Consider the following 21,938-nt stretch of genomic DNA (forward strand, 5'->3'; position numbering starts at 1 on the left):
AGTTATCTGGTTGCATATAACAAGTCTACGTGAAATCAAGTTAATTAATGAATGTTTTAATCAGCCACCCGGTTCTGCTATGACAGTTTTGGAGCCATTCACAGAAAGTCTACAGACAGTAGCACGTCAATACCTAGATCATGCAATACTAGTTGGAGGTTAATTTAGCCTACTGAGTATAGATGGTAGCCTATGGCTTCATTGCAGGGGGTGCAGTCAATCTTGTGAAGCACTTTTGAATGTGGTTTTCAAAAATTGTCTTGAGCACCTAGTTTGGCATGCCACATGCAATGGAAATATCTTAGACCTTGTAGTTACAAACAGGCCAGATATCATCAATGACTTCAGCATAGAGATGGGGATTAATAATCATGATAACATCATAACAACTAAGGTTACAAAAATTAATAAATCAGTCAAGAAGGCTAGGAAAACGTTCATGCTAGAAAGAGCAGATAAGCAGATGTTAGCATCTCACTTCGACAGAACTGACATCACTTAGTTCCATTAAGATGGACGTAGAGAGATTATGGTCAAAGCTTAAACAGATCGTGAATTGCACTCTCAACAAGTCTGTACCTAGTAAACGAATTAAGGATGCAAAAGAGCCACTGTGGTTTAACAATGAAATTCGGAAAATACTGAGGAAGGAAAAGCTACTGCACTCTTGGTTCAAAAGAGAATGCCAAATGGCAACAAGGAAAGGTTACTACCACTGTCATACCTCAGCAAAAGATCTGGCTGAGAAGCAGGGGAAATTATTGTCCTATGTAAAATCACTAAGTGAGTCAAAGGTTTCCATCATGTCACTTGACCAGTCTGGTGTGGCAGTAGGAGATAAATGTTTTAAATTTTACATTTAAGAAATAATTCATGCAAGAGAATCATATAAACATACCGTCATTTGACAATAGCACAAAGACACCTAACAACAATCACCTGTAAACATGTGCCATGTCAGTGCTCTTGGAAGAGAGCTGTGGCAGTGACACGGCTCTGTTGTTGTTCCTGTGTAGTGATCTGCAAAGACGGGGGGGGGGGGAGGGGGGGGGGGGGGAGAGATTCAAGCAGTGATGAAGTACTTCATAAAGATAGGTATGAAAGCGAAGGACATTAATGCCGATTTCCAGAATACACCAGGGGCTCTGCTCCTTTGTCTTCAACTGTTGCCAAGTGGATAAATGAATTTAAATTTGGTCAGGAGAGCTTAGATGATGATCATCCATGAATAGGTCAGCCAAAATGTGTCACTACTCTAGAAATCACTGCAAAAGTGCGCATAATGATCAAGGAGGATCACCAATTTAGAGTGCATGAAATTGCTCACGCTTGCCAGATGTCATCTGAAAGGTATTCACAAGATGGGTGCCGCGACTCTTGATGCTGGGTCAAAAACACATGAGAATGGACATATCACAACAATGTTTGGCCTGTTTTAGGAGAAACAAACAAGAACTTTTGTGCTGGTTTGTGACCACAAGGAAACTTTGGTTTACTACTATACCCCAGAGACAAAGCAACAATCAAAGCACTGGAAACATGCTGAATCTCCGCCGCCAAACTCCTTCAGCGGGGAAGGACATGGCGTCAGTGTTCTGGGATGCGCCACCAAATTCCTTCAGCGGGGAAGATCATGGCATCAGTGTTCTGGGATGAGAAGGGGATTCTGTTTGTACTTTATCTCCCCACTGGGCAAACAATTACTGGAGAATACTATGCTAACCTTCTGGACAAATTGCAACAAAAGATATGAGAAAAAGGCCAGGTTTAATAAGGAAGAAAGTCATCTAGCATCAAGCCAATGCACGCTCGCACGCATGTGCCATCGCCATGGTAAAATTACACAAACTAAGGTATGAATTGTTGCCACACGTGCCTCTTCCCTAAACTGAAAATTTTTCTTTGTGGATGAAGATTCACTTAAATTAAGAATTGATAGCCTGAGTTGACAACTATTTTGTAGGCCTGGAGGAAAATCATTGTCGAGATGGGATCAAGGTATTGGAACACTGTTGGACCAAGTGAATTAATCTACAAGCAGGGTACATTGAAAAACAAAAAAGTTTCAGTGACATAAGTACTTTTTTTTTTTTTTTTCTATTCTGTTTCAAGAACTTTTCAAACCACCCTCGTAAGCATCCCTGACACCTGAAATAATTAAAAACAAATAAGTCACCAGTTGCAGATGGAATCTCAATTTGGTTTTACAAAGAGTGCTATATGGCACTGGACCCTTACTTAGCTTGTATTTATTGTGAATCTCTCACCCAGCAGAAAGACCTAAGCAACTGGGGAAAAAATACAGAGGCGTCTCCTGTATATACGAAGGGCGAAAGAACAGACCCGCGAAATTACAGACCAATACCCGTAACATCACTTTGCTGCAGAATTCTTGAACATATTCTGGGTTTGAATCTAATCAGTTTCATAGAGACCAATAAGTTTATGTCCACAAATCAGTACAAAGCATCACTCATGGGCAACTCAGCATGCCCTTTTGTCATACAATGTCTGTTCAAAAAATTCCAGAACTTTGTCCACAAAATTTTCTATGCTTATCTTTTAGTTTCCCCCCCATGAACCATGGACCTTGCCGATGGTGGGGAGGCTTGCGTGCCTCAGCGATACAGATAGCCGTACCGTAGGTGCAACCACAACGGAGGGGTATCTGTTGAGAGGCCAGACAAACGTGTGGTTCCTGAAGAGGGGCAGCAGCCTTTTCAGTAGTTGCAAGGGCAACAGTCTGGATGATTGACTGATCTGGCCTTGTAACAATAACCAAAACGGCCTTGCTGTGCTGGTACTGCGAACGGCTGAAAGCAAGGGGAAACTACAGCCGTAATTTTTCCCGAGGGCATGCAGCTTTACTGTATGATTACATGATGATGGCGTCCTCTTGGGTAAAATATTCCGGAGGTAAAATAGTCCCCCATTCGGATCTCCGGGCGGGGACTACTCAAGAGGATGTCGTTATCAGGAGAAAGAAAACTGGCGTTCTACGGATCGGAGCGTGGAATGTCAGATCCCTTAATCGGGCAGGTAGGCTAGAAAATTTAAAAAGGGAAATGGATAGGTTGAAGTTAGATATAGTGGGAATTAGTGAAGTTCGGTGGCAGGAGGAACAAGACTTCTGGTCAGGTGACTACAGGGTTATAAACACAAAATCAAATAGGGGTAATGCAGGAGTAGGTTTAATAATGAATAGGAAAATAGGAATGCGGGTAAGCTACTACAAACAGCATAGTGAACGCATTATTGTGGCCAAGATAGATATGAAGCCCACACCTACTACAGTAGTACAAGTTTATATGCCAACTAGCTCTGCAGATGACGAAGAAATTGAAGAAATGTATGATGAAATAAAAGAAATTATTCAGATTGTGAAGGGAGACGAAAATTTAATAGTCATGGGTGACTGGAATTCGAGTGTAGGAAAAGGGCGAGAGGAAACATAGTAGGTGAATATGGATTGGGGGACAGAAATGAAAGAGGAAGCCGCCTGGTAGAATTTTGCACAGAGCACAACATAATCATAACTAACACTTGGTTTAAGAATCATGAAAGAAGGTTGTATACATGGAAGAACCCTGGAGATACTAAAAGGTATCAGATAGATTATATAATGGTAAGACAGAGATTTAGGAACCAGGTTTTAAATTGTAAGACATTTCCAGGGGCAGATGTGGACTCTGACCACAATCTATTGGTTATGACCTGTAGATTAAAACTGAAGAAACTGCAAAAAGGTGGGAATTTAAGGAGATGGGACCTGGATAAACTGAAAGAACCAGAGGTTGTACAGAGATTCAGGGAGAGCATAAGGGAGCTATTGACAGGAATAGGGGAAATAAATACAGTAGAAGAAGAATGGGTAGCTTTGAGGGATGAAGTAGTGAAGGCAGCAGAGGATCAAGTAGGTAAAAAGACGAGGGCTAGTAGAAATCCTTGGGTAACAGAAGAAATATTGAATTTAATTGATGAAAGGAGAAAATATAAAAATGCGGTAAGTGAAACAGGCAAAAAGGAATACAAACGTCTCAAAAACGAGATCGACAGGAAGTGCAAAATGGCTAAACAGGGATGGCTAGAGGACAAATGTAAGGATGTAGCGGCCTATCTCACTAGGGGTAAGATAGATACCGCCTACAGGAAAATTAAAGAGACCTTTGGAGATAAGAGAACGACTTGTATGAATATCAAGAGCTCAGATGGAAACCCAGTTCTAAGCAAAGAAGGGAAAGCAGAAAGGTGGAAGGAGTATATAGAGGGTCTATACAAGGGCGATGTACTTGAGGACAATATTATGTTAATGGAAGAGGATGTAGATGAAGATGAAATGGGAGATACGATACTGCATGAAGAGTTTGACAGAGCACTGAAAGACCTGAGTCGAAACAAGGCCCCCGGAGTAGACAATATTCCATTGGAACTACTGACGGCCGTGGGAGAGCCAGTCCTGACAAAACTCTACCATCTGGTGAGCAAGATGTATGAAACAGGCGAAATACCCTCAGACTTCAAGAAGAATATAATAATTCCAATCCCAAAGAAAGCAGGTGTTGACAGATGTGAAAATTACCGAACAATCAGTTTAATAAGCCACAGCTGCAAAATACTAACACGAATTCTTTACAGACGAATGGAAAAACTAGTAGAAGCCAACCTCGGGGAAGATCAGTTTGGATTCCGTAGAAACACTGGAACACGTGAGGCAATACTGACCTTACGACTCATCTTAGAAGAAAGATTAAGGAAAGGCAAACCTACGTTTCTAGCATTTGTAGACTTAGAGAAAGCTTTTGACAATGTTGACTGGAATACTCTCTTTCAAATTCTGAAGGTGGCAGGGGTAAAATACAGGGAGCGAAAGGCTATTTACAATTTGTACAGAAACCAGATGGCAGTTATAAGAGTCGAGGGACATGAAAGGGAAGCAGTGGTTGGGAAGGGAGTAAGACAGGGTTGTAGCCTCTCCCCGATGTTGTTCAATCTGTATATTGAGCAAGCAGTAAAGGAAACAAAAGAAAAATTCGGGGTAGGTATTAAAATTCATGGAGAAGAAATAAAAACTTTGAGGTTCGCCGATGACATTGTAATTCTGTCAGAGACAGCAAAGGACTTGGAAGAGCAGTTGAATGGAATGGACAGTGTCTTGAAAGGAGGGTATAAGATGAACATCAACAAAAGCAAAACAAGGATAATGGAATGTAGTCTAATTAAGTCGGGTGATGCTGAGGGAATTAGATTAGGAAATGAGGCACTTAAAGTAGTTTTGCTATTTGGGGAGCAAAATAACTGATGATGGTCGAAGTAGAGAGGATATAAAATGTAGGCTGGCAATGGCAAGGAAAGCGTTTCTGAAGAAGAGAAATTTGTTAACATCCAGTATTGATTTAAGTGTCAGGAAGTCATTTCTGAAAGTATTTGTATGGAGTGTAGCCATGTATGGAAGTGAAACATGGACGATAAATAGTTTGGACAAGAAGAGAATAGAAGCTTTCGAAATGTGGTGCTACAGAAGAATGCTGAAGATTAGATGGGTAGATCACATAACTAATGAGGAAGTATTGAATAGGATTGGGGAGAAGAGAAGTTTGTGGCACAACTTGACCAGAAGAAGGGATCGGTTGGTAGGACATGTTCTGAGGCATCAAGGGATCACCAATTTAGTATTGGAGGGCAGCGTGGAGGGTAAAAATCGTAGAGGGAGACCAAGAGATGAATACACTAAGCAGATTCAGAAGGATGTAAGTTGCAATAGGTACTGGGAGATGAAAAAGCTTGCACAGGATAGAGTAGCATGGAGAGCTGCATCAAACCAGTCTCAGGACTGAAGACCACAACAACAACAACATCTTTTAGTTACTATGGATTGTCTCCTTCAAAATACTCTACTCCAAAATTGATACACTGCTCCCAATATCATTTCCACTTCCAGGAGCAGTCTTGACACACATCTTGCTGGGTCGCATAAAGTGCCGTCTGCGAATTTTCTTCTATCTCATCTACCATTGCAAAACTTCATCCTTTTCACCTTTGGAAATAAAAAGAAGTCTGCAGAGGTCATACTATTCTCACAAGGAACATCTCAGTCTCATTTGTAAGATCCAAAAAGTTTTTTTGGTCTTGACTCATGAGCGTGGAATGAACTTGACGGCAACACAATGCATTCCAAGATGCTGTGTCATTTCATAACATGATCCAATTGAAATGTTACATTCTTCTACAATCTCTCGGACAGTGAATCTTCGACTGGCACACACAATTTCGTTGATGTTCCTGACACAAGCATCATCAGTGGACATCTAAGAGCGTCCTGAACAAGGATCATGTTTGACTTTTGTAAAGCCATTTTTAAAACGTGTGAATAATATGTAACACCGAGTATGGCTTAAGTACTCATCGCTATAGGCTCCCAGCATCATTTGGTGTGTATCTGTAAAGGTTTTCTTGAGTTTCACACAAAATTTAATGCAGATGCATTGCTCCTCTAACTTTGCCATCACAAAATTCACAAACCCAGATTCCATATTTCTTGATTTCCGAGAAGCATTTGACATAATGACTCAATGCAGACTTTTAACAAAGGTACAAGCACATGGAATACATTCCCAGACATGTGAGTGGCTCAAAGACTTCTGAAGTAATAGAACCCACTACATTATCCCGACGGTGAGTGTCCATCATTGACTGGGGTATCATTAGGATCGTTCCAGGGATGTGTGATAGGAGCGCTATTACTCATATTTTCTATGTGCATAACTGATTTGATGGACAAAGTGGACAGTAATCTGTGGTTGTTTGCTGATGATGTTGTGGTGTATGGAAGGTGTCATTGTTGAGTGATTTAGGAGGATAAAAGATGACCTGGACAAAGTTCCCAGTTGGTGTGATAAATGACAGCTAACCCTAAATGTAGAAAAATATAAGTTACTGCAGATGAGTTGGAAAAACAAATCCATAATGCCAGAATCCAGCATTAGTAGTGTCATGAATGAAGAAGTCACATTGTTTCAATATCTGGACGTAACATTGCAATGTGATATGAAATGGAACAAACGTGTGAGGGTCATGGTAGGGAAGGCGAATAATCATCTTTTGTTTGTTGGGTGGATTTTACTACAGTGTGGCTCAGCTGTGATGGACATCACATATAGGATGCTAGTGTGATCTCTTCTTGAGTACAGTTTGAGTGTCTGGTATCCGCAAGGGGTCGAATTAAAGCAGACATTGAGGTAATTCAGAGGCAGGATACTAGATTTGTTAACAGTAGGTTGAAACAACAACATACAAGTATTATGGAGATGTTTCTGGAACTCAAATGGGAATCCCTGGAGGGATTTTGAGGAACACTGTGATGACTGCAGAACAATTCTGCTTGCACCAACATACATTATGCGTAAGGACCACAAAGATAAGAGACAACAAATTAGGACTCATAGAGAGGCATATAGACATTCACTTTTTCCTCACTCAATTGGCAGATGGAACGGGAAAGGAACTGACTACAGTTGAAATAAAATTACTTGATAGTTGGCACTTCAAACGCCAATAAGAGTAGTCAGCGTCACACTTGAACTGTCTGCTGTTGCCAAACTCCACCAAAATTGGCCAGTCACTTCCAATTCCTGGTTCAGCATTCTTTCTTGATGTATTTGTATCCCGAATTACGAGCCCGACACTTTTATTATGTATTTCATGACACGCGATAGCTACACCAAAAACAACACACATTAACAATGCTAATGAAAGACACACATTTCATTCATAGCACTAACCAAACACTACTGAATAACTCAGCACAAGGTGTGATTCAGTATCATACATATAGTTATCATATTCACAGAGATCATCTTACATTAGATAAGCTTTTCACTACACTGCGTGAAACTGAAATTTTTAAGGTTGCAATTCATAGTTGGAACTGGGTCACTACATTCACATATATAAATACTTCATGCAGTGCTGTGGCATAGCACAATGGTTGGCAGATTAATCTAATATGTAGCATGTTGTAGGTTTGAATCTCATCAATGTAGCAAAATTTTTATTTTTAAATCTAACCAAAAGAGTGTGATTATTATTTTCATTCAATTAATTGGTTTAAATATATTTTTTTTTTATTTTTAATAATTTGCTGCATCATTTTTCATCATTGTTTTGACTGTTCTATTTGGTCTTATTTTTCTTCCTGTCATTATTTCTTCATTTGGAATCTGCCTCAGTCATCTATAATCCACGACCAAGTGCCCACATGGACTGTTCACTGGTTTCTAACATGGCAGCATGTGCAGCTAGTGTAAGGATAGTTACAGGTAACAAATGACATGGAGAAATTTCAATTTGCTTTCAGCCCTGAAATTGAGTTTTTGTTGTCGTGAGTTTACCCTTAAGGGTTAGCTTTAATTGCCATGAACAAAGCGATCATGACATTAGTACTGCTGCAGACTGTTGATCACAATTTTCTCGGCTGGGTTAGGACACAAGTTTACAGTCAGGGATACAAAACGGGTCGTCTGCCCCAGTTCAGTCACTGGTCACTTTAAATCAATAGTCAACAGAGTATCCAACATTTCTGACATACCTTGCACCAGCCACTAGAAAAATTGCTCTGTGTTAAACGTTTAACATAATTTGTGAAGTGAGCCGCTTGTTTGTTGTCACCTGTAACCAAACGGTAGCTGGTAGCCAATGTGGCAACATTGTTGCAGCAAGTGATTGATGTCAACTATCAAGTAATTTTATTCAGACTATTGTAGTGAGACAGGGTACCTTCTGCCATGCACCATATGGTGGCTAGTGGAGTATGTATGTAGATGTGGAATCACACCCCATCTGGAAAGTCAGCCCTTGATCTGCAGTTCTGGGTAACTTTCTCAAAATCTACCCTTTTTCCTAGACCTATCCTTCACCCCTCTTCCTTCCACTTCAACCCTTCTGCCTGAAGAATGAGCTACTGGCTCTGAAGCTCGCCTAATTATAATCTTCTTTTATGTGTGTGTTCTGCCGCCACTTAGCAAGTAGGTTGTTTATCTATCCAATTCAATTATCATGTAATCAAAAGCTGCATTTAACACACCAAGTCTCTTTTACCAATCACTTTTAATATGTCCTACAGAATGTACTGTCTATCCTGTCCTTTTTTGAGATTACTGTTTTGTTGTACTTTTCTACAGGCATCATCTTACTTATTAGGAGTCAGTTCCTTCATGTTGTTGTTGTTGTTGTGGTCTTCAGTCCTGAGACTGGTTTGATGCAGCTCTCCATGCTACTCTATCCTGTGCAAGCTTCTTCATCTCCCAGTACCTACTGCAACCTACATCCTTCTGAATCTGCTTAGTGTATTCATCTCTTGGTCTCCCTCTACGATTTTTACCCTCCACGCTGTCCTCCAATGCTAAATTTGTGATCCCTTGATGCCTCAAAACATGTCCTACCAACCGATCTCTTCTTCTAGTCAAGTTGAAGAGCTGCATGTCCTCGGGAAAAATTATGGCTGTAGTTTCCCCTTGCTTTCAGCCGTTCGCAGTACCAGCACAGCAAGGTGTTTTGGTTAATGTTACATGGCCAGATCAGTCAATCATCCAGACTGTTGCCCCTGCAACTACTGAAAAGGCTGCTGCCCCTCTTCAGGAACCACATGTTTATCTGGCCTCTCAACAGAAACCCCTCCGTTGTGGTTGCACCTACGGTACGGCCATCTGTATCGCTGAGGCACGCAAGCCTCCCCACCAACGGTAAGGTCCATGGTTCATGGGGGGAGTTCCTTCATAGTCAACAGTTAAGGAATGGGTGGCTGAATTCATATGTGGCATATGTCTCTGTAAGATGACTCATGAACTACTTTCTAGAATTACAATCAAATATGAAAATGCTGAGAAAGAACACAGTGTGATATTGCAAGATCAGTAATTAAAAAGATGTGCAAAACAGTTGATGCCGTGGCCATACCAGAAAGTGAGTGGCATGTCTGTTGAAGCCTGACTACAACCTAATGTGAAAAACAATTTGGGACAATCTGACACACAACTGATTCTATGCACCAATCTGTTCCCGTGGATGAAATGAAACAGCAGTTGCACAAAAATAGCCAAGGTGACTTAATCGGAGAGAAAGAGTGGTCATTGTTTTCTAGGATGCAAAAGGGATTGGGTTTTAGATTAGCTTGCAAGACTGAAACAATACCTCACAAATACTATGCAAGTATTCTGACTCAACCGGATGAAAAAATATGGAGCCAAGACCCAGGGGGGAAAAAAAGTTTATCATCAGTGAAATGCATATGGTCACAAAGGCACTTTCACAATAGGAAAACTGGGAGTTTCAAGTGTGAAGTCTTCAAATATCTATTCCATTCTCCAATTTTTTCACATTCTGACTTTAGCTTCCTCTTCTTTTTTTTTTGTATGAATGATTCACTTAAGACTACATGCGTCACAGCTCAAAACCGTTTTGTGAGTCAACAACTGGATATGTTTTCACTGCTCTGTCTCTTGTAACTCCGTTGGACATGGAGGTAGCAAATGAGGATGTAGGATGTCCATGACATACTGCTGTGCTGTCAGAGTGACCTGAAGTCATATCCGATGCTGCCCCACACGCCCTCTCCCTATGTCGTTGTCATACTCACTGACAACTGTCATCGCGGGTCTTGTAGAATGTGACTCACTGCTGATCACATGACAGGTGCAGGTGTGAAAGGGTTACAATGTGCTCGGCGTACTTGCAGCAATTCTCCCATGGGCTCGTCAGACACGGTCAACCGGAAGCTTGCTGACAAGCAAGCCGCCCTTACGTACCCAAGCAGTCCAACATGGGGACACTACCACATCTGAATGTCTCACAAATCTGCATACTGCATAATTCAATCAGCCTGGCAAATGGAGACACAGAATTAGGCCCCTTCAAATTTTGTTACGTGCTGATAATGCTGACTCACAGAAGTACAGGGCATCTGTGTCCTTCACAGGGATCACTCAACATCTTACGCTCTTCACATCTCTTATAGCTCCTACCATTCACGGTAACAATCCGAGACACAAACAAAGCTAATGCAATCTGGTGACCTTTTTATCCATTTCAGAGAGTTGCGACTCTCATAATTTACCACTGGTATGCACACTCGTGAAACTACGTTGCTTCAGGGAGCTTCCCTTTTTTTTCTTCAAGCAGTTTAGTTCTTTGAATCCATTTTTCTTGTAGCTCAGAATAATTATTTTATTGTGTAGCAAACTCACAGGCTAGCATTCTGGCCTGAGCTGTCTGAGTTGGTGGTCATGTGTGTGTGTGGTGTGCTTGCTTGTGTGAATGAATGGTGTGTATTTCTATTTCTTTTTCTGATGAAGGTTGTGGCCAAAAGCTTATGTGTAAGTGTCTTAACTGTGCCTGTCTGCATTTTAACGTGCCATCTTTATGGTAATTAGCACTCTATCTTTTCCTACACTGCTGATATTCCAACCTGGAGTTTCCATTGTTTGAACTTACGGTCTACTGTTTTATGTTGCAGTGCACTTCTACAAGTGTAATACACAAATGTTGCCTTAGGAAAGTGTCACAATAACATCCATGTCTACCGTTTGCTATTTTTTATGAAATAGCACGTCACACTCGAAATTTAACTTAGCCAATGAAATAAGTTTGAAGATTTATTGTGTGTAAGAGACACGAGGGCCCACTGTGTGGGAAATGTGGGAAGTTCTGTGCAGAGACGGAGTTATCCACAGACGCAGTAAGTCTTGGGAGCTATACAGGTGTTTAAACATCGCCACCTGCTGGGATGAGGGGCCACTTACTCTGAGGTGGCGCTGTGCCAGCAACAAGCTCGACCCATTGATTAGCACCACAGATGACAATGAGCAACCAGCTGCTTCTCTGTGCAGAGATACAAAATTTATCGATTTTGGACATCGGGTGACAATCTGTCACATGGAGAACAGTGTTTACTCTGGCAATTTTAACACTAATCTAGTGTTCTGCAACATATTAATGTGAAATGTTGTCTATGATGTTGAAGTGTGTAAGTTAAACTGATATCTGAGAATTTGTTGTTTTTGTGGCACTATCCGGAAAATGGCCTCTCTTGCAGCTCCAAGCATAAATGTATAGTGAAGAAGAATAATTAGCACAGCACACTGGAACTGAGTAGGGATCCGGTTTACTGCTCGGCCACTAAATTAGCATATTGTGAGTACACCAGAAGAGACGCTGTACACACTTGCATATACTACATACACAAGTACAAGCATCGATCAAGCTACTGTGAAACTGCACTCTGTGTGACTCATCACTACATCAGAATACTGTAAATGTGGTGATTCCAATTTCGTAAGGTCTCTTCCTGTTTGTTTTCATCAGTTGTATCTTATTTTTCAAGTATGTGGGAATCCAATGAGCTGCCTGTTTGGATACATTCTTTCTGTATGTCCCACAAGTTGGATTCTTTGGAGACACATTGTAACAAGAGTTTTTAGGAATTTGCCTGGAGATTTCACACTGGGTTCTGTGTGATGTATTCCATCTTTTATTCTTGGACCTAAGATTTTTACTACAATTTTACATTCTTCTAATTCAGTTTGCTGTTTTCATGTCTTGTGTTGGACAAAGAGTCTCTCTCATGCATAAAGAAATTCTAATTTGATCACTGTTGTGCAATGTTAGATTTTAGAGTTCCAGGAAAAATACTTTTAGTTAACTGAGAGACAGTTTGTATTTTCTGAAGTCTGGATTCTATGCCTTCTTTTCATTATGATGTTCAGTGGTCTTTTTCACCTAATTATTTAAACTCTTTATCACCGAATACTATGTTGTTGCCTATATAAGTTCACCCAGTGCCATTTTGGTATCGTCCATTAATTTTTTATCCAGGTGAAATTATTAGTCCAATTTTCCTAGATTGCTCCCTTAATATTTCAAATTGCTTTAGCACATCAGTGATGTTTTTGTCAATTAGTATTACATCATCGGTATAGGTTACACAATATAATTCTATCTTTAAGTTTACATTCTAGTCAGTGTAATAGTGCACCTGCTCTTCTCCATTATCTTACAATTTTCTTAGGGGCATAGTTGAATAGCAATGTGTTATGCCATCCCATTTTCATATCCTTACGTCTGTCTTAAATTACACTGCTTGAAAAAAAGTGAGACACTCAGAAGGTGGGGAGAAAACAAATTGAAACATAGCTAATTTAGAGGGTATGCGATGTTATTTCAGTGATAACAAAACAGAGTCAAATTTACACAGAACTTATCAGTTTGAGCCCACTTATCAACACAGCAATGCACCCTGTCTGGCCTGGACAGTGCGGGAGGATGTCGTAAAGCTGCTGCATACCCTCCTGAGAAAGGTGATCCACAACTGTTGTAACTGGACATTGCAATCATGGATACAGGCAGTGGGATGGAGTTGACGTCCATGTTGGTCCCATAATGTTCTATCGGGGACAGATATGGGGATTTTGCTGGCCACAGGAGTATATCAACATCACGCAGACAACTTAAAGAGACACACACTACATGTGGACAAGCACTGGCCTGTTGAAAAATAGCACCACAATACTATTACACACTGCTGTACCATCAGAGTTCCCTCGGCCATTACAAGCCGTGACCTGAAGTCATACCCAATGGCTCCCCACACCATGGGACTGCTTTGTGACCCCCCCCCCCCCCCCCCAAAATGTGGAAGAATGGGACCTCTCCCCATCTCCCCGGGTCACTGTCGAACTTCTCCACGATAGTCATTTGGAGCAGTGCAGGACTGGGACTCATTAGTGAACATAATGTGACACCATTCATTAGCAGTCCGTACTTCTCGATCATGGCACCACTTCACATGCAGTCATTTGCTTGGGTGTTAATGGCAGCCTATGTGCAGGACGGCAATTCCATAGTCTGGCTGCTCCTAGCTGTATGACACAGCATGTTGCAAGGAGTCTATTACAGTGAACTCCTGTTTATCCTAAATGATCGGGACGGTGGCCGGTTCCGATAACAAAAATTTCAGATAAATCAAAGTCCCCCTGTTTTCACATGTGAACACTCCAAATTGCATCAATATTGCGAAATACGATCGTAAAACGTGCGTAGGGTATGTAAAACGTTACTGATATGGTTGCAAATAACCCTGCACTTTTTTACTGAAAAAATTGTGTTGACATGTTAAAAAGGCACCAAACTATGATTGAAAACTCAAAGTTTTTAAGTGCTGTATAACAAAGCTCGTTTATTTTGCATTCTTACAGAAAAAATCTCTCTTATTTGGCAGCAGGAAATAACAGGAGTTTTAATTTTATTACCTACTCTTTTGAGTAAAAAATAAACTACTGAACAAAATTATGAAACAAATCTAGAGATTACTCAAAGGAACAAAAAGTCTGTCTAGAGGAACTTTCAAGAAAATTAAAAAAAAAAAACTTTTTAAGTTATGGACATAGAAGTTCTAGGATGCTTCATTAGAGTTTATTTTTTGGTAACGAAGTCACAAACGTCTTTTTTGTTTTGTTTTTTTGCTTGAGAAACTATTGCTGCAACAATACATCTCCAACGTTGAAATCAAACTATTTCAAGATAAATCGTCTCCGCCTGTTGGCTGATGTACTCCAGGGCAGTTTGGATCACTTCGTAACAGAATGTGTGAGGAATATTTTTCTCTGATTCATCATCAGAAACATAGTCTTCTGACACTTTATGATCGGTCACAATTTGGACGATTTCATCCTCAGTCACATGAAAAAATGCCATTTTCTATCCACTCTTCAATGTCTTCGAAGTGTGTGTCTTTACAACCAGCTTCTCCAGTAAATTCACCAAAATTATGTCAGCTTGAGTTTCGGTGTTGCCTCCTCCTTCCCACCACTTAGGTTGCCTTACGATCTAAGAGTTTTTTCCAAGACCTAACAAGAGGAACTGGAGGAATTAGATTCCAAGCTTCAGCAATCAATGAATGACACTTAAAACATCAATTTTTTTAAGAGCTTCCACAAAATCATCTGCAGCATCAATCACACCTATTAATTATTCCAGCATCTTGCGTCTGTAATGTTTTTCCATCGCCTCAAGAATACCTTGGTCCATCGGTTGACATAGAGATGTGACATTTTGTGGGAGAAATACAACTTTGATATCCCCATCTTGCAGATCACCTGGGTGAGAAGGAGCATTGTCCACAAGAAGTAGCACTTTTCAAGGAAGTCCTTTTCCTTCCATGTAATTTACTACAGTTGGAACAAACTCTGCCTGGAACCACTCTCTGAAGATGGCACTGTTCATACATGCCTTAAGACTGACTCGTGTACCTCAGTGGCAAACTGGTTGGTTGGTGTCTAAATGCTCTTGGTGTTTTGGATTTGCCAATTAAAGTAAGACACAGTTTATGATTGCCAGTGGCATTACTGCAAGCAAGGACAGTAAATCTTTCTTGGATTTTTTTGTATCCTGAAGCCATTTCTTCTTCTTTAGAGGCAAGGGTTTTCATTGGCAGCATTTTGTAATTCAACCTAGTTTCATCACATTTGTAAAGTTGATTGCCAGTATAACCTCCTTTGTCAATGATTGTGTGCAGTTTCTTCTTAAAATCAGTGTAGCAGCTTCATCCCCAGATAATGATTTGGCACTGATGGCAATTTCATGAATGCCATGCTGCTTCTTGAAACGATCCTGCTGGCCATTACTTCCGAGCAATTCTTGCTTCTTTCCTTCAATCAGCTCATCAGCTCATTTTGACAAAGTAGAGGACCTGAAACTGACACACCTTTGGCTCTTATTTATTCGTGCCACAAAAATAATGCCTCTTCTAACTGAGGATGTGCACCTTTTCTCATTGCTTTTCAAGATTTCACTGCGCTGCCCAATGCTTGGATGGAACAAAATTTTTAAATTCCTGATCAATTTGTCTTCCGATCAGTAATTGTACTCCTACTCTGCAGCAACTTTTGTGGGTGGCTCACCAGCATCAGTTCTCTGCAAAGTGTGAAGCTCTTTTTCCAACAAGATCACATTCATTTTATGTTTCGTGCCTGTAGTCACGTTCAGTGTTCTTTCTACAGACACTCGACTGAGTCCTTTATGGTTTTTGGCCCCTTTTATCTCTGGACACTTTAAGGCACATAGTGGGAGCACGAAACCTCAAATCAGAAACACACAGATGCACAACTTGACAACACTCGAGATGCACTAGACAAACTTTTGACTTTTGAAACCAGGCTGTGGCAGCCATCAAATGAAAGCATTCGATACATCTATGCCATTTCCTCTGTTCTACCCAAGCCCACGTGGCAACACAACAGGGTGTTGTACATTCACTGTTACACACTCAGCTTTGATGTACCGACATCAAGTGGAAAGTGTTAGGCGGTGCACTCTAATTGTCGGTTTTGACAGGGCTACGTTGCGCTGCATAGAACAATACTGTATGTACTGTACTACCAAGGAGTTCCAATAGATGGCAGTGGCATGAAACCATGCAATACGAATAAGAAACACACTAGAGCTTCAACCAACACACGCACGAATTGACGATACTTGGACTTTTGACACACACCAGTGCACTGATTAGCAGTAGATTGCCAAAAAACACCAGCAAATGCTTGGCTCCAGGTGCACGCAAACTGAAACTTGTCAAGTGTCAATCTAGCTAGCCAAAAGTGTAGCTGCACGAGAGTTTACTGTACTTGTTCTCAGATGGCAGTCACAGATGTGAACAGGTTACAATGTACTCAGTACACTACACAGTGATGCTCCCTTGTAGTGGTCTCATGTAGTCAACTGGAACATTGATGATGAGTATGCCCTTACTTTCCAACATCAGGCCACTGTCAGATCCAAATACTCCAAAAATACAGATGTTGCAAGGTTTAACCAGGCGACCAAATGGACATCCACAATGAGGTTTCTTTCAAACTCTCATCAGATAATGCTGTCTCACACCAATATGCAGCACCTTCATATCCTCCAGAGTGATGATTCATCTGACGCTATTCGCATCCCTTATATACCACATGATGCTTGCTAAACAGCAATAAAAACAAAGAACACTAATGAATAATGAAGGAAAAGACAGACTGTCACTTACCATAAAGAAGATACCTTAGGCTGCAGATGGGCAGAATTAAAAGACACTTACATAAAGCTTTCAGCCACAGCCTTCACCAGTAAGTAGTAATCTGCCTTTTCCAATATTGTTGATATTCCTACTGGAGTTTCCATTGTTTCAAGGACACTGATGCTTTTCTGTGAGTGTTTGCTTTATGATGTTTTCTGCATTTTAGCTTTTTTTTTTAAAAGAAAAAAAAAGAAAGAAAGAAAGAAAAAAAAAGATTTGTTGCTGGAAAACTTCTGAAGTCCAATAAAGGAGTTACAACAGCCATATATGGTTATCTGGTGGACCTTGCAGAACCAAATTCTAGGGCTGAAATATCTTGTTGACCAATGGGCATTAATCAGAATGAATACTAAATAAAAATTAAATCCAAGTTTACACAAAAAACACAGGTTCTATCACTGTTGTTTTTCATTCTATTTTGCTCTTATTTTTGCTATGACTTGTTAAACAGAAATTTTCTTTCTATCTATAGAGTTACATTTGCTGTAATGTATCTTACCTCGATGTTGTTTCTTCCTTCTTCTCACTGCTGCCCCAATCATGGCAAGCAAGTCATCCTCACTGCATTTGCTTCGTATTGCATCTCTGAAACAACAGTTAAAACACCCGTTAAACAGTACCAGGCAATTACCACACAGTGAAATGTTGGTACACTAAAAAGGAAGAAAAACTTTGCAGAAATCTTCAACAGTAATCTTGTAGTCTGCAGTAGGCAACAGCAGGATAACAAACCCACTGGACAAGAATGGGAAAGTCATGATAGAAGTTACTTTTATTTTTATAAATAAACAGGTATCTTACACAAATGCTCAAGAGTGTACATAGGATCTTGGGCTGAAGTGGTGGAGCAGAAACTGACATTAGTTTTGTTGAAGAGGGAGTACTGGAACACAGCACAATTTCTTGCAAAATGAAGCCAAATTTATTGATAAACTCTTTATTAATTGCCAAGCTCACTAATGTGATCATTTTACGACAGGTACTTACTGCTTGGAGTATATGTGACTTTTCAGGCTTGCCTGATAGATCTGTTGCAAAAACACTTTGGGTTCCCCACCAGATAACATTGTGCAAGTCCCTCCCTCAATATTTAAGTGACACAACGTTTTGGCATCTACAGGTGGTGGTGATTTCCACCAACACTGCTGCAAGATGCAACTGGCAATTTCCACATGACAGCTTTGAAATTTATCATGTGGATGACTATGACCATCATATTTAGAATTCAGAGGATTTCATAGAATACCTGAAGATGCTTAAACTAGAACTTTCAGATCTTTTAGTTAGCTCAAATGTTATATCATTACTTACAAAAGTGCCCCTGCAGCCCTCATTAGAGGTTATTAACAGCAAGTTTGAGAAAGAAATTGTGGTGCTGTTTAAACATGTGCATACCTCATCCTATTTCTTATGTAACACCAACTACTTTAATCAAGTGGACAGTGTTCCCATGGGAGATCCTCTATTTCCCTTAGTAAATATCCAACATTCCTCCTTCTGGCAGAATGCTGAAGAGACATTTGTGGTGTGGCCCACATAATACAGACACTACCTATGTCCCTGCAGCATTTGCACTCGCTCCATCTGAATATTCAGTTCACTGTGGAAGTACAAAAAGATAGCAGCTTACCATTCCTGGATGTCACAGTTAGAAGAAAAGCTGACAGAACACTGGGGCATAGTCTCTACTGCAAACTGATACACGCAGAGTTATATTTGCGGTCCAAAAGTTGCCATCACCCTGCACAATGTGGTAGTGTCTTACACTCCCTGGCACATAGAGCACACGTGATCTCAGATACCAACAGTCTGCCTGGTGAACTGTAAAACCTAATAACAGTGTTGCAGCAGAACGTTTATTCTTGTAAACAGATTTGCAATGTGCTCTGAGCAAAGCAAGTTCAGTGTAGGGATGTAAATGAAGATACTTAGACAAGCACTGCAAATGGCTTTCTTGCCATATTTCAGTGGCATGTTTTCAAAAATAGAAAGAATCGCTAGGAGAAACAGACTCAAGTGTGTTTTTCGTCTACCAGCGAAACTAAGGAAGTGTTTGTGTTAAGTTAAAGACAATCTTGACCCTAGAAAACATAGATCATATATAAGATCTGATGCCATTATGGGAAATCTTATATAGGGCAGACACCTCACATTGTGCAAGAACACTGTGTTCAACAGCACTGACAAAAATGCCACCCAGTAAATTAGTGGTAGCAGAGCACTGCCTGAATACAGGGCACCACACGTTTCCCAAGAGGCCATACGGTGGGCAATCTTACCAACAGGAATATGGAATTTTGACTAAGCACTGCCCAGAATCCAGCACTGACTGCCATGAAATTAAAACAGTAGAAACCAGATCCTCCGATGTATGACCTGATGCAGCACCTTGCAGAGAGTTAATTCAGCTTTTAACCACACGAGTGTCCAGAAGTGCAGTCATTGCCCACAACACATAAGCAGAAGGCTACTATGAATGGCATTTCCATCCAACTGGGAGTGCCTGTCCACACATTCGTACTCCTGCTTCTAGCCTGACAAATTTCAATTCTGCTGTGCGAATATCACCAGTCACATCTTGCAGCAGTGATGACAGGACCCACCACTACCTGAAGATGACGAACAGTTGTGTTGGTGAAATATTGCGAGGAATGATTGAGCAGTGCAATACTTTCATTTGAGAAAACAGAGCAAATTTCAAAACATTTTGTAAATATGATCTGTTGTAAATGTAGATGTTACAAAATTACTGTCCCTGCTGTAATCAAGCAAAAGCAGTTCTGATTTTGTGTTTTTTGCTTCTGTCACTTCTCTTTTTGTTTACAGACATTAGTTAGTAAAGAAAACAAAGGTCATTTAATGGTGATGATGCTATTCTGAAGTTTACACTCATCTACTTGTTATGCAATATGGTAGGTTTTCATTGTACTGTACTTTGCAAGAAATCAAGGAAACTGCAAGACCGGCAAATAAAATAATAAACTTCAATATAAATACATAATTGTTTAACACAATGAAAAAATACTGCCTGCCAGATGCAAGACGCAAATCCTGAACGCCATCACTAAAGTCGCACACATGTATCTGTAGCCACAACGATATGAATACTTGACTTGGGTTGGGATGATCAAGTGTGACAGACCAAGAGGCTCAACCACTGCAAGCATGGCAAGGTACATCATCTGGTGACATTTGTCATTCGTTTTAAGGGAGAGGGTAAGGAGTCATTCCAACCCTGGGAGTGGAAAGACTTACCTTAGGGGGGAAAAAGGACAGGTATACACTCGCACACACACACACACACACACACACATATATCCATCCGCACATATACAGACACAAGCAGGGTATATGTGCGGATGGATATGTGTGTGTGTGTGTGTGTGTGTGTGTGTGTGTGTGTGTGTGTGTGGCATACTGGTCTGAACTATGCAGCCTTCAAATGGAAGTTTTTTGATCACTCCTTATTTTGCACCCTGCCACCTTGGCAATATGTACCGCAAATCATCAGACAGACGACCTTCCTGCATGCTTCGAGCATCCCCTGGTGCTGTTCCGAACCAATGCTAATCTTTGTAACTGTGACGAGCAGTGTGCAGATTGCATCTTTGTATCCCACAAAGAGGTGACAGTTCCCAGTGGCATGAATGGTTACTGTTTATTGACTGTCACTGAGTTGGTGAGTCATTTGCTACATTGTGGCCCACCTGTTCGCTGCTAAAGCCATGCTAGTCAGTGGTAACCCCTGTCAATGATATCCTGTTGCCCATAGCAGTTCACTCTGCTGATTGTGGTAGTATTTTCCTTGAATAAATCTGCTCACAGTACACCTTTGACACTGTGGTACAAGAAAGCCCAATGACTACACACCCTTATAGAATAAGTGTCTCGAGCCATGGTTACCCACGATATGGCAGTGATAAAATCACCCTGTGATCAACTGTCACACTGCATCTGTAAGCTGCACCTCCTTTTTCAGAATACTCAGGTTTATTAATTTGAAGTAAATCAGATCTTTTGCAGGAAGATTTAACAAAAAGAGCACATCCACGAAAGGATGAAACCATGTCTAATTAACTGGAACACAAAATTAATAATTAGTGGTGACAAAGATCCTCTGCAATAAAAAATAATGTCCACTTACTTCATGTATTAGTCTTCAAGTGACAGAATATATGTAACTGTGTCCTTCTTATTTACACTGATTAAACAATGGAAATTCCAGGTAGGAATATCGACAGTGCAGGGAAAGATAGATCACTATTTACCGTAAAGAAAACAAAGTTGCACACAGGCACAACACACAAGCAAGCACTCCACGCGCGCACGCACGCACACACACACAGAGAAAAAAAACTGCCAAGTCCAGCAGCTAGGGGCAAGCTACTGGAGTTGTCAGTCATATGTGTGTGACATGTGCTTGCCTGTGTGTATGAATGTGTGTGTTTCTCTGTATCTCTTTTGCTGATGAAGGCTGTGACCGAAAGCTTTGTGTAAGTGCCTTTTTAATTGTGCCTGTCTACAATGTAACATGTCTGCTTTACAGTAAGCAGCAATCTATGTTTTCCTATATTTTTCATTTACACAGATGTAATTAACAAATCAGAGTCTATTTATTCCAGAGAAGTGACAGTTTGTTCATGACAGTTCAGCACAAATCTGATTTTTTATATACAGCAAGGCTACCTATAAATTATTCTGTGTGCCAGTGTTCATGCTGACTATAGGGATTCACACGGATCATGTGTAATTTGACATCTGGTCCTGTAAACTTACTTCTGCTCAACGTGAAAAATTCTCCAATCCACATTTTATAATTAACCTTAACATATCAAAT

At 40.5% G+C, this 21,938-nt stretch overlaps 1 protein-coding gene across 1 annotated transcript in view; it reads right to left on the reverse strand.

The window, feature by feature from the left end:
• LOC124554948 (molybdenum cofactor biosynthesis protein 1-like) overlaps positions 1-21,938 on the reverse strand; it is a 60,291-nt gene that overhangs the window by 7,937 nt on the left and 30,416 nt on the right. The window contains exon 5 of the mRNA XM_047128647.1: positions 17,601-17,686. Coding sequence (XP_046984603.1) covers positions 17,601-17,686 — 86 coding nt within the window. The remainder of the gene's footprint in view (positions 1-17,600; positions 17,687-21,938) is intronic.

This window comes from Schistocerca americana, chromosome X (assembly GCF_021461395.2).
Source record: "Schistocerca americana isolate TAMUIC-IGC-003095 chromosome X, iqSchAmer2.1, whole genome shotgun sequence".
Classification (NCBI taxonomy): Eukaryota; Metazoa; Arthropoda; class Insecta; order Orthoptera; family Acrididae; genus Schistocerca; species Schistocerca americana.